Here is a 15,411-nt window from a genome sequence, read left to right on the forward strand (position 1 = left end):
ATGAACTGCATCCTAGAGTTTTGAAGGAACTGGCTGAAGAACTCTCAGAACTCCTGTCTATTATCTTTGCGAAATCATGGAGGACTGGTGAAGTGCCGGAGGACTGGAGGAGGGCTCATGTTGTCCCTATCTTCAAAAAAGACAAGAAGGAGGAACCAGGGAACTACAGACCAGTCAGCCTAACATCAATCCCTGGAAAAATTCTGGAGCAGATTATGAATTGAATTGAATTGAAACTTTATTTTTACCCCGCCCTTTTTCCAGCCTGGAACTCAGAGCAGCTTACAGATAGAACTACATGTAGTTAAAAACATAGAAAAACATACAATTAAAATACAGTTAAAGTATGCACAACCTTAAAACCGTAAAAGGCACTTAAAAATCTAAAACCAATTTAAAATAATACAGATAATAATATAAAACAATAAAACAAGCCTTGTAAAGCTCAATCCTAAACACCTTCTATCCCAAAAACCTGTCGGAATAAAAAAGTCTTTACTTGCCGACGGAAGGATGGCAAGGAGGGGGCCATTCATGCCTCCCTAGGAAGGGAGTTCCAGAACCTAGGAGCAGCCACCGAGAAGGCCCTATCTCGCGTCCCCACCAATCGCACTTGTGAGGGTGTTGGGACTGAGAGAAGGGCCTCTCCTGAAGATCTCAGGGCCGGGGAGGCTCGTATAGGGAGATACAGTCTGACAAATAGCCTGGACCTGGGCCGTATAGGGCTTTAAAGGACAAAACCAGCACTTTGAATTGTGACCGGAAACAAACTGGCAGCCAGTGGAGCTGTTGTAACAAGGGTCCCTGTGACCAGCCCCTGTTAATCCTCTGGCTGCAGCTCTTTGTGCCAGTTTAAGTTTCCGAACAGTCTTCAAAGGCAGCCCCACGTAGAGCGCGTTACAGTAGTCTAAACGGGATGTAACTAAGGCATGCAGTCAATCTGTAAGCACCTTGAAAGCAATGCAGTGATTACTAGGAGCCAACATGGATTTATGAAGAACAAATCCTGCCAAACTAATCTCATCTCATTTTTTGATTGGGTAACCTCCCTTGTAGACTGTGGGAATGCTGTGGACATAATATATCTGGACTTCAGCAAAGCTTTTGACAAAGTGCCCCATGATATTCTGATTAGCAAGCTAGTTAAATGTGGGCTGGATGAAACAACTATCAGATGGATCCACAGTTGGCTCCAGAATCGTACTCAAAGAGTGCTTATCAATGATTCCTTCTCAAATTGGGTGGAAGTAACTAGTGGGGTACCACAGGGCTCGGTCCTGGGCCCAGTGCTCTTTAATATTTTTATTAACGACTTGGATGAGGAGGTACAAAGCATGCTTATCAAATTTGCAGATGATACAAAGTTGGGGGGCATAGCTAATACCGTGGAACACAGAAACAAAATTCAAAGGGACATTGATAGGCTGGAGAATTGAGCTGAAAACAACAGAATGAAATTCAACACGGATAAATGCAAAGTTCTGCACTTAGGAAAAAGAAATCAAATGCACAGTTATAAGATGGGGGATACTTGGCTCAGCAGTACGACATGTTGATCACAAGCTGAATATGAGCCAACTGTGATGTGGCTGCAAAAAAGGCAAATGCTATATTAGGCTGCATTAACAGAAATATAGTTTCCAAATTGCATGAAGTACTTGTTCCCCTGTATTCAGCACTGGTTAGGCCTCATCTTGAATACTTCATCCAGTTCTGGTCTCTGCACTTCAAGAAGGATGCAGACAAACTGGAACGGGTTCAGAGGAGGGCAACAAGGATGATCAGAGGACTGGAAACAAAGCCCTATGAGGAGAGACTGAAAGAACTGGGCATGTTTAGCCTGGAGAAGAGAAGACTGAGGGGAGATATGATCGCACTCTTCAAGTACGTGAAAGGTTGTCACACAGAGGAAGGCTGGGATCTCTTCTCGATCATCCCAGAGTGCAGGACATGGAATAATGGGCTGAAGTTGCAGGAAGCCAGATTTCGACTGGACATCAGGAAAAACCTCCTCACTGTTAGAGCCATACGACAATGGAACCAATGACCTAGAGAGATAGTGGGCTCTCCGACACTGGAGGCCTTCAAGAGGCAGCTGGACAGCCATCTGTCGGGAATGCTTTGATTTGGATTCCTGCATTGAGCAGGGGTTGGTCTTGATGGCCTTACAGGCCCCTTCCAACTCTACTGTTCTATGATTCTATGGCCACTGCGAAAACAGGATGCTGGTCTTGATGGGCCATTGGCCTGATCCATCTATAGAACTATTCTTTATATTCTTGTGGTCTACAGAAAACATCCTGAAATGCTGTCTCAAGATTGTCACATACTATAAATAGATTACCACAAACTGGCAGTTTTTGCTCAGTCCTTCATGCAGGTCAGCTGGTCCCAATTAGAAATGGGGGGAGGGACTCAGTTCAGGCCACATTTTAATGCAAACCTACATAATTCACATTTCCTGAAAACAACGTGCAAACCAAAATACAGCTGTCTTTTGAAATTTGCACTCGCCAAGAAATGTGTAGAAACAGGTATGTATTACAGGAAAGTGCACCCAACAGTGCCTACATTAGTGAAAATAACATGTAAAAATGATTTATATTAGGAATGATTAACTGCAAACGTGTATATTAGGCAAAAGTGTGTATAAAAATGTATTTATTAGGAGAAACATGGACTAAAATGCTGATGAATTTTCATGAGGACTTGTTGGCTGATATGGCAAAAACAGAAGACTGGAAAACGGAGAAAGTTAGAGAAAGAAAACCTGATGGATTTGCCTATCCTTAGATCCAATAAAGGTTTTATTCTGCTCTTTGGATTTTTCTCCCTAATGGATCAACCCAGCTGCCATAAACAGAAAATACCTTTCCTACCCTGCTTTGAGGTTGACTGAAAAGTCACTCGCTCATGCCAGTGTTTCGAACACCCTCCCCGTTTCCCAGATCCTGCCATCCCCCAGGGCGAGGGAAACGCCAAGTGAGAGAGAAATCCCAATTGTTCTGTGAAATGGTGCTGGCTCCAGCCTGGCTGAGCCCCAGGTTCCTCCCAGAGTGGCGGCTCCAAAAAGTTCCACATGGCCTCACACAATATGGGCACGTGGGGAGGAGTGCACCATCTGACTCTCGTTAAGCAGGGAGGGTGGAGGCTGTGCCCCTGGCAGTGGTGCTGATGCCACAAAGTTGTGTTGACTTTTGCCAGCGTCTCTGTGCCAGCCCCTCATCCATTAAATCCCCCCCCAAATATCATACAGGAGACTTGGCAAATGTGCATGAAGGAGGTGAGGGTGTTGGATTGAGGACTTGGAAGGTGCGGGTTCAAATCCCAACTCAGCCATGAAGCTTGCTGAGTGACTTTGGGCCAGTCACAGCCTCTCACCCTAACCTCTTAGGGTTGTTGTGAAGATAAAAGGTGGGGGAAGAACCATGTACACGTGGAGTTCCTTGGAGGAAAAGTGGGATGCAATAAATAATCATAGTTTCATAGACTCATAGAATAGTAGAGTTGGAAGGGGCCCATAAGGCCATCAAGTCCAACCCCCTGCTCAATGCAGGAATCCAAATCACAGCATTCCCGACAGATGCCTCTTGAATGTCTCCAGTGTCGGAGAGCCCACCACCTCTCTAGGGAATTGGTTCCACTATAATAATATAGTGAACATTAGTTCTTTTCCTCCCCTTCCTCTCAGTTCTGTGCCATTATTTTGTGCCATTTAGACTTGTTCACATGACTAACTGGGCACTAGGGAAATGCTAGGATTCCGCCCAATTCATATTTGGTACCAAAATTTCCATTAATTTCCTTATTCCACAGCTATTTTTGAAAACCAACTTTTTAAAAATCCACCTCTAAAACGTGGATTGTAAGAATAATGTATCAATACTTCCTTTAAAAATATCAATATTAATATCAATGTTTTTGTGAGGGAACAAAACAGATCAGTAAACGCAGCAGCTAGTGAATACAGAATGGACTCAAATCAATGCCAGCCTGTTAGGTCGACGGAATGTTTTTGAACCGGCACCGGTCAATGGATCCCATCCTTATTGGGCACACGACGAATGTGTGAAGGGTAGGGGAGAGGGGCTGTAGTGGCAGGTGTCCCACTCCTAACCGCCACCGCTGTCATGTGGACAGGGCTAATATGGTGCAGCAGAGGGACTGGTCACCCTCGTGTAAGTCATTTTCTCAGCCTTACCTACCTCAGGGTCAGCTTAGCAGCCAGATGTGTACGGTGTGCTGCTGTGTCTGAGGAGATGGGAGGTCTCTCTGTGGGGTTCAATGCCTCATTCACAATGCAGTCATCCCTTGATACACCTATGAAGGGATGATCCACACCCGTGTGAATTGACTCATCTGGCTGTTTGGTACAAACAGAATTGGCACTTACCAAGCTGAAGTCCCTCTTCGGCTAGCCCAGATGGAACAGGAGTATCTATGATTTTTATCTCTTCCCAATCTCTATGTATGGATGTGAAAACTGGACAGTGAAAAAAGTGGATAAGAGAAAAGTTAACACACTTGAAATGTGATGTTGAAGGAGAGCTTGCACATTCCATGGACTGTGAAAAAGACCAATAATTGGGTGTGAGAACAAATTAAACCGGAACTGTCACTAGAAGCTAAAATGATGAAACTGAGGTTATCGTACTTTGGACACATCATGAGAAGACATGCTTCACTAGAAAAGACAATAATGCTGGGGAAAACAGAAGGGAGTAGAAAAAGAGGAAGGCCAAATAAGAGACGGATTGATTCCATATAGGAAGCCACAGACCTGAACTTACAAGATCTGCACAGGGTGCTTCACGACAGATGCTCTTGGAGGTCGCTGATTCACAGGGTCGCCATAAATTGAAATTGACTTGAAGGTATATAACAACAAAGTTCTTAGAACTGGATATTTCTGAAAACAAGAGTGTGCTCTCACGTGTGTACACATTATGTGATAATATTAAACTTATCTATTCTACGCTGAAGTGAAATTCACATTGAAGTCTTCAGCAGGGATGGGCAAGAATTTCCACTCAGGTCACATTAAGAACATAAGAACATAAGAAGAGCCTGCTGGATCAGGCCAGTGGCCCATCTAGTCCAGCATCCTGTTCTCACAGTGGCCAACCAGGTGCCTGGGGGAAGCCCGCAAGCAGGACCCGAGTGCAAGAACACTCTCCCCTCCTGAGGCTTCCGGCAACTGGTTTTCAGAAGCATGCTGCCTCTGACTAGGGTGGCAGAGCACAGCCATTTCAACCCAAATTTATCAAATTTGCACTTACCAAAACAACATGAGAACCGAAACACAGCCATTCTTTTCAATTTGCCCTTAATCAGATTTTGCAGTGCAATTTGCCAACCAACCGATGTTTACAAACGATGCATATATTAGGGGAAAGTGTGCATAAAATGAATATATGAGTGAAACTACCACGCACAAATGCATCATGTGATGAGAATTGACTCGCCTAAATGTGTACGTTAATCAAAACTCCCTAAAAAATGTGTATTAGAAAAAAAATCACACTAAAATGCTGAAGAATTTTCTTGAGGATTTAAAAAAAGAAATCACAAATTGCTGCAGAAATGTCCATTACGACTGGAAAAAATGGGAAACAGAGAAGCAAAACAGACAGATCTTTCCATCCCTGGTCTTTGGAGGACCGGTCTGCATGGAGTATCCATTGGTGGCATTGCTCAATCCCTGCCTGGCCTTTTCAAGGATCAGGCTCCAGTCTAGTTCTGTTCCTAGACCTGGTGGCAGCTGTCTGCCTGCCAGTCCAAGTGGGCTAGAAGCAGGGACCTAGCCAAAAAGCAGTCAGTGGTCAAGATCCAAGGCAGCAACAAGGGCTTGGGAGTTTCGGCAACATCATCTCACTGGAGACAAGTGGCCCAGACAGACTGATTAGAAACATTTCTGTTTATAGAACCATAGCATGCTTCTGAAAACCAGTTGCCGGAAGCCTCAGGAGGGGAGAGTGTTCTTGCACTCGGGTCCTGCTTGCGGGCTTCCCCCAGGCACCTGGTTGGCCACTGTGAGAACAGGATGCTGGACTAGATGGGCCACTGGCCTGATCCAGCAGGCTCTTCTTATGTTCTTATGTTCTTAGACTAGTAGAGTTGTAAGGGGCCTGTAAGGCCATCAGGTCCAACCCCCTGCTCAATGCAGGAATCCAAATCAAAGCATTCCTGACAGATGGCTGTCCAGCTGCCTCTTGAATGCCTCCAGTGTCGGAGAGCCCACTACCTCTCTAGGTCATTGGTCCCATTGTCGTACCACTCTTAACAGGAAGTTTTTCTTGATGTTCAGCCGAAATCTGGCTTCCTGCAACTTGAGCCCATTATTCCGTGTCCTGCACTCTGGGACGATCGAGAAGAGATCCCGGCCCTCCTCTGTGTGACAACCTTTCATGTACTTGAAGAGGCAATCCAGACATATAGATGTTAATGTGCTTTAATCTCTTTTTAGTTTACTGCTGTTTTAATTGTGTTTTTTTAAAAAAAAGGTTTTAATTACTTGTTTTTAACTGTTTTTCTTGATTATCTAATGTTTCTTATAAACTGCTTTTCTTCTGGTCAAGCAGATAAATAAATAAATTGTGTTTGGTCAGGGCTTTGCAGGTTCCGATGCACAGTGATTGGCCCTAGGGAGTCAGCTGACTAGAGTGCTCAGGCAGGGTGGTACTGCACCCTAGGGTGGCACCCTTGAAGCACAGAGCTCATTCTACAGGAGGTGAGGTGCTTGAGCCTGATTGCTGAGGGGAGGGGGTACTCAGGACGAGGGATGGGATCCATTGGGTAGTGCCACTTTGAAAGCATTCTGTTGACCTAACAGGCTGGCATCGATGTGAGTTTGTTTTCTATCCACTAGCTGCTGCTTTTACTGATGCGTTCTCTTGGAAAAAATCAATATTAATATTTTGAAGGAAATGTCAAATTATCATTCTTACAATTGATGTTTTAGAGGCAGATATTTTTTTAAAGTCTGTTTTCAAAAAAAAGCCACAGAAATCCGCTACATTAAAATCCGATCCTCAGTGATGGGGAATAAACGAATTAATTCAGTGCCAAATCTGAACTGGGCAGAATTGTAGCACATCCCTGCTCAAGACACACGTGCCTTTCATGCCTTTCATTCCCTTTCTAAAGACCCCAAATGCAGTTGACGTAAGACTTCTTCACACACAACATTTAATACAGGTAGAAGCTGGCCCAGTCTGCCTTTGTTCAAGTGTTGGTGTGAAAGGGTGTACACTTGCTGATTTGTATAGCTCAACTGTTGCTTACACAGGTGCACATGTTCATTCATGGAATTTATTATTTATTTATTGTACTTATATACCTGCCCATAGCCGAATCTCTCTGAGCAGTTTACAGCAACTAAAAACAAATACAATTTAAAACACATCTTTTAAAAACAATTTAAAACACAATTTAAAAATTTAAAACCATATAGAACACATACTAAAATGCCTGGGAGAAGAGGAAAGTCTTGACCTGGCGCCGAAAAGATAACAGTGTTGGTGCCAGACGCGCCTCGTCAGGGAGATCATTCCATAATTTGGGGGCCACCACTGAGAAGGCCCTCTCCCTTGTTGCCACCCTCCGAGCTTCCCTTGGAGTAGGCACCCAGAGGAGGGCCTTTGATCTTGAACGTAGTGTACGGGTGGGTTCGTATCGGGAGAGGCATTCCATCAGGTATTGTGGTCCCAAGCCGTGTAAGGCTTTATAGGTCAATACCAGCACCTTGAATCGAGCTCGGAAACATACAGGCAGCCAATGCAAGCGGGCCAGAATCGGTTTTATATGTTCGGACCGTCTGGTCCCTGTTACAAATCTGGCTGCTGCATTTTGCACAAGCTGCAGTTTCCAAACCGTCTTCAAAGGCAGCCCCACATAGAGTGCATTGCAGTAATCTAACTTGGAGGTTATCAGAGCATGGACAACTGAAGCCAGGTTGTCCTTGTCCAGATAGGGACGTAGTTGGGCCACCAACCGAAGTTGGTAGAAGGCACTCCGTGCCACCGAGGCTACCTGAGCCTCAAGTGACAGAGCTGGTTCTAGGAGAACCCCCAAACTATGAACCTGCTCCTTCAGGGGGAGTGCAGCCCCATCCAGGAGAGGTTGGACATCCACCATCCGGTCAGAAGAACCATCCACTAGCAGCATCTCAGTCTTGTCTGGATTGAGCCTAAGTTTATTAGCCCTCATCCAGTCCATTGTCACAGCCAGGCACCGGTTCAGCACATTGACAGCCTCACCTGAAAAAGATGAAAAGGAATGTAATGTGTGAACACCCCTATAAAAACAAGCATATATACCATCTATGTCAAATCTTGGTGGCTATGAAATGAAGCCAATGCTAACCATAGAATAATAGAGTTGGAAGGGGCCTATAAGGCCATCAAGTCCAACCCTCTGCCCAATGCAGGAATCCAAATCAAAGCATTCCCCACAGATAGCTGTCCAGCTGCCTCTTGAATGCCTCCAGTGTTGGAGAGCCCACTACCTCTCTAGGTAACTGGTTCCATTGTCGTATGGCTCTAACAGTTATGGCTCTAACCACTTCTTTATTTTACATTTTAGGGCCACCCGGACCAAAGGGGGATCCAGGCAATGAAGGGATGGAAGGCGAGCCTGGCCCTCCTGGCTTACCCGGGCTACAAGGTAACACATCACATGAGCCATCAGTGCTCACACTGGGTTGATGTGATGGAGGAGTGGGAAGCCACGACAAGGCTCAGCCCACTGCAGGTTTCTGCCAGCCTGCGTCTGCTTGAGCTATGCTTGGGGAGGGAGGCCACAGTTCAGTGGCTGTGCGTGCTGAAGGGGTCAAGGCCCATCTCTGGCTGGCATTTTTCTGTTCGAAAGATCTCAAGGAGAAGCTGATGGGAAAGGTGATTCTGCCTGGGATTCTGGAGGGCTGCTGATAATATTGCATCAGGTCACCCTTTGCCAGCCACTGCCCTCCAGAAGTTTGACCTCAACTCCATTCATCCCTGACCATTAGTCATGCTGGCCGGGGGTTGATGGAAGTTTTAGTCCAAAACATCTGGAGGATAGCAAGTTGGCAAAGGCTGGAGCAGATAATCCTGGACTACATGGCCAAATCGTCTGAGCTGGTCTAAGCACTTTCTTGTGTTCAGTGGGGTGGCATTCTGGGTTGAGTCTTTTGGGGTTTGATGGGGTTTGTTCTCTCTGGAGACAGCCACAAGGGACAGCTCTATTGCCTCCACATTAGCAGACAGCGTGGGCCCTTACAGACTAGGGATGGATGAAAAATTCAGTTCAGTTCACATTTCAAGCTGTATTTATCAAATCCACACTTTCCGAAACAACATGAGAACTGAAACTCAGCCATCCTTCGAAATTTGCTCTTGCTCAAATTTTGCAATGCATCTTGCCAACCAAACAATGTTTACAGAAATTCATATGTTAGGGGAAAGCGTGCATGAAAATGAATATATGAGTGAAAAAAACATACAAAAATGCATTGTACGACAAGACATTGCTTGCAAAAACTGTGCATTAGTCAAAACCACTTACAAAACGTGTTTATTGGGAGGAATTCACATTAAAATGCTGGAGAATTTTCATGGGTGTATTTTTTTTTAAAAAAGGCAAATTGCTGCAGAAATGTGGAGAACTGAATTTAAGATTGGTAAAATGAGTAACGGAGAGAACGTTAATCAAGAGATCTTTCCATCCCTATTATGGACGTACCATTTGTAGCACTGTAGCTGCAGGGATTTTTCTGCCGGATTTTTTCTGGATGCTTCCATATGATGCCGTCATCCTTCCATTGCTACTCTGGAATACTGCAGTAATCAAACCGCTTTCTCTTCTATCACAAAAAAACCCACCAGCATTTGTGAAAGATCCTGAATGGTTCCACAATGTTTTCCTTATGTTTTACACAATTTACCACATTTTGTGTGGCTTGGTTTGTGATTTGAGTGACTTTCATGTCATACCTCCCCCTCCCCGCCATCGGCCCTTTTGACAGGAGATTATCCACAGCTCAGACCAAAACGGTGAACTCAAGAAGTCCCTGCCTTCTGATTTCCTCTTGCTTTCCTGGAGGGAAGATAAAGACAGGCGTGTGAGTGTGTGGAGGAAGTAGCCTCCTGCGGTGCTGAGGTGAAATTCACATCTGTTGGCTGGCGCTACTCACTTTTGTCTCTGGGCCAGCTAAGCACTGGCCCTTGGAAGACTGCCCAGTAGGGAATGCAGCCCTTGGGCAGAAAAGGTTGCCCCACAGTAGCTCATCATGTGGTGCTGCTGGACTATAGCTCCCACCATCCCTGACTCCTGACCATGCTGGCTGGGGCTGATGCTGGCTACCCCAGCCTAGGAAGTTGCCTTGGTGGCTTCCCACAGAGGACAGGTGAGCCTAGAGCCCCGGGCTCTCAGTTCTAATCCCAGGAACCTCCAATAGTTACATGCGGCGACTGCCTGTTGGAATGCAAGCATTCAAAGCAAATCCACTCATGCCAATTCCCCTTTCATGGTTTCATTTAATCAAACAAGCCTGCATTCCTGTTACTGCGTGCTGCCTTTCAAAATGCTCGCTTGCGGAAGGTCTTAAGTTTACACTGGCACTGAATCGCTAACCACGAACCAAATGGCTTTGAGGCAGGAAGCAAAGGGTTAGCCTTAGCACCAAGAATGCCAGTCTGTCTTGGGGGGTGGGATAGCAGCTATGTCTTGGGGTGCTCCATCTCGGGAAGAGGAGCTTAGCACTTGGAAAAAAGGGGAGAATTTGCTGCAGCTTCATCTCTGTTTTGTGGGTTGTGAGTGAATCGCAAAAGGTTTCAGGAAACGTCCCCCCCCCTTTAAACTGTTGTTTGCAAAGGGAAATTTAATTATAAAGCCCTGAAGGAAAACACGATTTTCTAGCTAAGTGAAAGCTTATGTCATGTATGCTCTAAAAGCTGGAGGCTGAAGGGCCAAGTGCCATCATCAACCACCTGTAATTGCCTGAGATTTCTGCCCCAGCCGGCTCAGTTATGGGAAAGATCGCCTGGATTTGATTTGCTCTGGTGGGCAGCACTCTGTTGCCAGTGTGTGTGTGTGTGTACGTAACAGAAGAGCATGGATTGCTGTAGGTTGATTGCTGGGTTTATGCCCTCACCGTGCAGTTTGGTTTTTCCATCACAGATTGATAAGTGAAATAACCATCAGAGCTTCACATTGTCTGGCTGAATGATGGATTGAAGTGTCTTGCACCATTCTCTGTGTGAGGTCTAAACTTGCAAAGCCCGTGCTGCATTTCTCTATGGGTATTCCTCATCCTGTGTGCCAGGCTGGATCAAATCCTCTCGGATCAGGATTTGGCCTCCTTACGCTTTTGTTGCCTCCCACTTAGACTCCTGCAGTGTGTTCCATTTTGGGCTGCCCTTGAAGACCATTTGGCTTTCTCTTGTCAAATGTATTTCCTGCCCCCGGGTGAGCAGCGCAGAGCCTGGGTTTGACTTAATTCAATTGGTTTCATTATCCCTGGGTGGGTTTTTGGTTTTGCTGACTTTTTGGTCTAGAGCTTATCATATTTAGGACCACTTTTAGCATTTGTTTGTTTGTGGTTTATTTTTAATTATTTCATTTAAATGGAACATACAAAACCAATGGAATCCCAGGATCTCCCAGAAGTCTACATGCATTCTTTATTTATTTCATTTGAACTTAAATAAAGGGGGAATCTTACTTTTTGCATAAGGGGCTGCTAAAAAAGAAGGCGGAGAAGGTGTGTAGGACAACCAACATCTACTGCACCATAAATGTTACATTTTTAGTGCTTCCTTCTAAGATGCTTCTAAGATGGCTATTCCACTTCATCCTGGTAGTATTGCTTATTTGTCTTTTAGACTGGGGTGGTGGAGCCTGTTATGTTTTATACCCGATCTTTTTTTTTGAAGAGGGACTTGGAGCCTTGGTTTTGATATGGCCCACGAGCACAATATAGGTGGCAATGGGCTGCAACATGAGGCAACACGGCTACCAGGCAACTGTGATGGAGTCAAAATGGCAGCACTCTATGTCTTCCATTGGCACAAACTCCACTGGATTTTCTTTCTGTCCTAGGCAAGAAGTAGTTCATTGGCGTCTCTGAGGCGCAGAGGCAAATTGCACCAAGGCTGATCCCAACACAGCTGCTGCTGAAGCAATTTGAGGCATTTGAGTCCAGAAAGGCTCTGCCACAAGGAGAAAACCTCAAAATTGTCCAGGGACAGCCTGAAATACGTGTACTGGAACGGGAAGAGCTAGCTCACCCCTCGGTATGTTTCTTTCAGGCTCTCAGGTTGCAGGACCTGCAAAAGAGAAGCTGACTGTCAGTCAAAGTGGGCAAGAAGGATGTCTGTGGGTGAAAGCTGGCAGGTCCGAAGGCCCAACGCAGCCAGGGGAGGGAGGAGGCAGGCAAGAGTTTCAGCCGAATCCTCAGACTGGAGACCAGTTGCTCAGAGTGAGGGTCAAGCTGTAAGGCTAGGGCCTTCATCGAATCATAGAATGATAGAATAGTAGAGTTGGAAGGGGCCTATAAGGCCATCAAGTCCAACCCCCTGCTCAATGCAGGAATCCAAATCAAAGCATTCCTGACAGATGGCTGTCCAGCTGTCTCCTGAATGCCTCCAGTGTCGGAGAGCCCACCACCTCTCTAGGGAATTGGTTCCATTCTCATATGGCTCTAACAGTTAGGACGTTTTTCCTGATGTCCAGTCGAAATCTGGCTTCCTGCAACTTGAGCCCGTTATTCTGTGTCCTGCACTCTGGGACGATTGAGTTACTGAGACTCAAAGGCAGCTGAATAATAGTGGCCCTCTCTGAACTGGGGGCTGTGTGTACGCCAGATGAACTAGGGCTGGTTAAGTTTCCTCAGTATTTGTGGAAATGCACTCTGTCTGTGGTCTAAAGCAGAAGTCTACATGCATTGTATATTTACAAGTTCAGTTCTCCACATTTCCACATCATTTGGCCATTTTTTTTTTAAAAAAGCAAGTCCTCGTTAAAATTAAGCAGATGTTAGTGTGTATTTCTCCTAATAGAAACATCATTGTATGCAGCTTACCACACATTTTTGCAAAGCAATCTTCCCTCATATAATGCACATTGGCTGCTATTTTTACTAATATATGCATCTTTATGTGCAGTTTAGTATATGCAGTTATTTCAACGTTACTTGGCTGTAGGTGACAAAATCCAGAGAATGACAGGATGGCTGTGTTTTGGTTCACTTATTGTTTCAGCAAGTGTGAATTAGGTTCGCCAATATATATGCAACTTGAATCAAATGTCTCTCCCATTCATACTTCACTCTGCCAGGATCTTCCCTGCTTCTGAGCTTTTATCAGCTGCACCTGATGAGACAACTATGAACATTTCTGGACCGGGAGAGCTTGGCTGCAGTAGTTCAGGCATTGATGACTTCAAGACTGGATTACTGCAATGCACTCTACGTGGGGCTTCCCTTGCACTTGACCTGGAAACTGCAGTTAGTGCAGAATGCTGCAGCCAGACCCTGTCAGCATATAACAGCTCTGCTCAGAGATCTGCACAGGTTGCCAATTTGTTACTGGGCCAAGTTCAAGGTGTTACTTTGGTTGTATAAAGCCCTTAACAGCTTAGAACCAGGTTATGACCAGGTTATATAGCACTCTTCAAGGTTGTCACACAGAGGAGGGCCGGGATCTCTTCTCGATCGTCCCAGAGTGCAGGACACGGAATAAGGGGCTCAAGTTGCAGGAAGCCAGATTTCAACTGGATATCAGGAAAAACTTCCTAACTGTTAGAAAAGAAAAAGGAATGGAAAAATTTAGAGGGAGTCCTCAGGTCACCTCATAACACAGTTGTGTATTTTTAAGTGCAGTGTTGCTGTTTTTAAAAATTACAAATACAAACAGGAACAAAATAGACTTAAGGAGAAGATGTGCAGAAATGAGATGGACCAGAGATGATTGATCCTCTCTTTAGTGATCTTTTCTTGATCATCTCAGAGTGCAGGACATGAAATAACAGGCTCAAGTTGCAGGAAGCCAGATTTCGACTGGACATCAGGAAAAACTCCTGACTGTTAGAGCTATACGACAATGGAACCAATGACCTAGAGAGGTAGTGGGCTCTCCGACACTGGAGGCATTCAAGAGGCAGCTGGACAGCCATCTGTCCGAGATGCTTTGATTTGGATTCCTCCATTGAGCAGGGGGTTGGACTTGATGGCCTTATAGGCCGCTTCCAACTCTACTATTCTATGATTCTACTTGTGGGACCGCCTTACCCCATATGTGCCCACTTGAGCTCTTTGCTCTATGGAACAGGCACTGTCACAGGTGCCACATAATACTTATTCCGCACTTGTAAGAAATCGCTCTTTTAGTGTTGCAGCACCTACTCTTTGGAACTCCCTGCCTATTGACATCAGGCAGGCACTTTCGCAGTATTCCTTTTGGTGCCTGCTTAAAGCTTTTTTGTTTAGGCAAGCCTGTCCAGACACATAGATGGTGATCTGTTTTAATCTTTTTAGTTTGTTGTTGTTATAAATGTTTAAAAATGTTTTTATTACTTGGTTTTAACTATTTCATTGATGATTTTAACGTTTTTTGGAAATCGCTTAGAGGTCTTTACATTCAAGCAGTATATACATTTTGTTAAAATGAGTAAATAAACAAACAAATCCACCATCTTCTCCCCAAAAAACCACTTGGTAAAACCAAATCAAGGTTTGGTGTTACAAGAGCAGTGAAAGCAAGGAGGAATCCCAATGAGATTCAGATCCTGCAAAAATTTATTTCAGTTCCTCTTAACTGCCTGTTGAGGAAAGAAACATTTAGCTGTTCCCTCAACAAATCTTGCTCCTGTCAGAATCAATCTGTCCTAAAGAAGGATCGTTCCCAGGCTCCAGAGATTAAGAGTTGAATAGCTTTAGCCTCATTTATATCCATGGGATCAGAGGTTCTCCAAGCAATTGTCATCCCCCACAGTTTAGAGGATGTTGACATTGATAATACCTCTGGGCACCAAATCATGTGACCTTGTAATGTTAGAAAGAAGACTCTGAACTATCCAGATTCCTGGCTGGGTTTTAAACGCTCTAGCCGTCGTCCAGCCTGTTTCATTGCCCTTAGCTCACTGGTGTACCAAGGTGCAAGCCAGGCTCCACAATGCCGGAGAGGGCGCTCGGGGGCAACTGTGTCAAGAGCCTGATGCGCCTCACTGTTCCACAGTGTGACAAGGGCTTCAACTGGGTCACCTGCTCTATCTACTGGGAACTCACCCAGGACATTCAGGAATCCTGTGGATTCCATTAGGCACTGGGGGGCGGACCATCTTAATCTGTCCACCACCCCTGCAAGGAAGGATCGGAGCCACAAGTCTAAACTTCACCAGGAAGTGATCTGACCATGACAATGGGGTGACATCCAC

The 15,411-nt window shown here is 45.2% G+C and overlaps 1 protein-coding gene across 1 annotated transcript in view; it reads left to right on the forward strand.

Moving 5' to 3' along the window:
- The window catches only part of SCARA5 (scavenger receptor class A member 5), a 123,967-nt gene that overhangs the window by 80,135 nt on the left and 28,421 nt on the right, over positions 1–15,411 (forward strand). The window contains 1 exon segment of the mRNA XM_061626142.1: positions 8,584–8,664. Within this exon segment, the coding sequence (XP_061482126.1) occupies positions 8,584–8,664 (81 nt within the window).

This window comes from Rhineura floridana, chromosome 4 (genome assembly GCF_030035675.1).
Source record: "Rhineura floridana isolate rRhiFlo1 chromosome 4, rRhiFlo1.hap2, whole genome shotgun sequence".
Taxonomy (NCBI): Eukaryota; Metazoa; Chordata; class Lepidosauria; order Squamata; family Rhineuridae; genus Rhineura; species Rhineura floridana.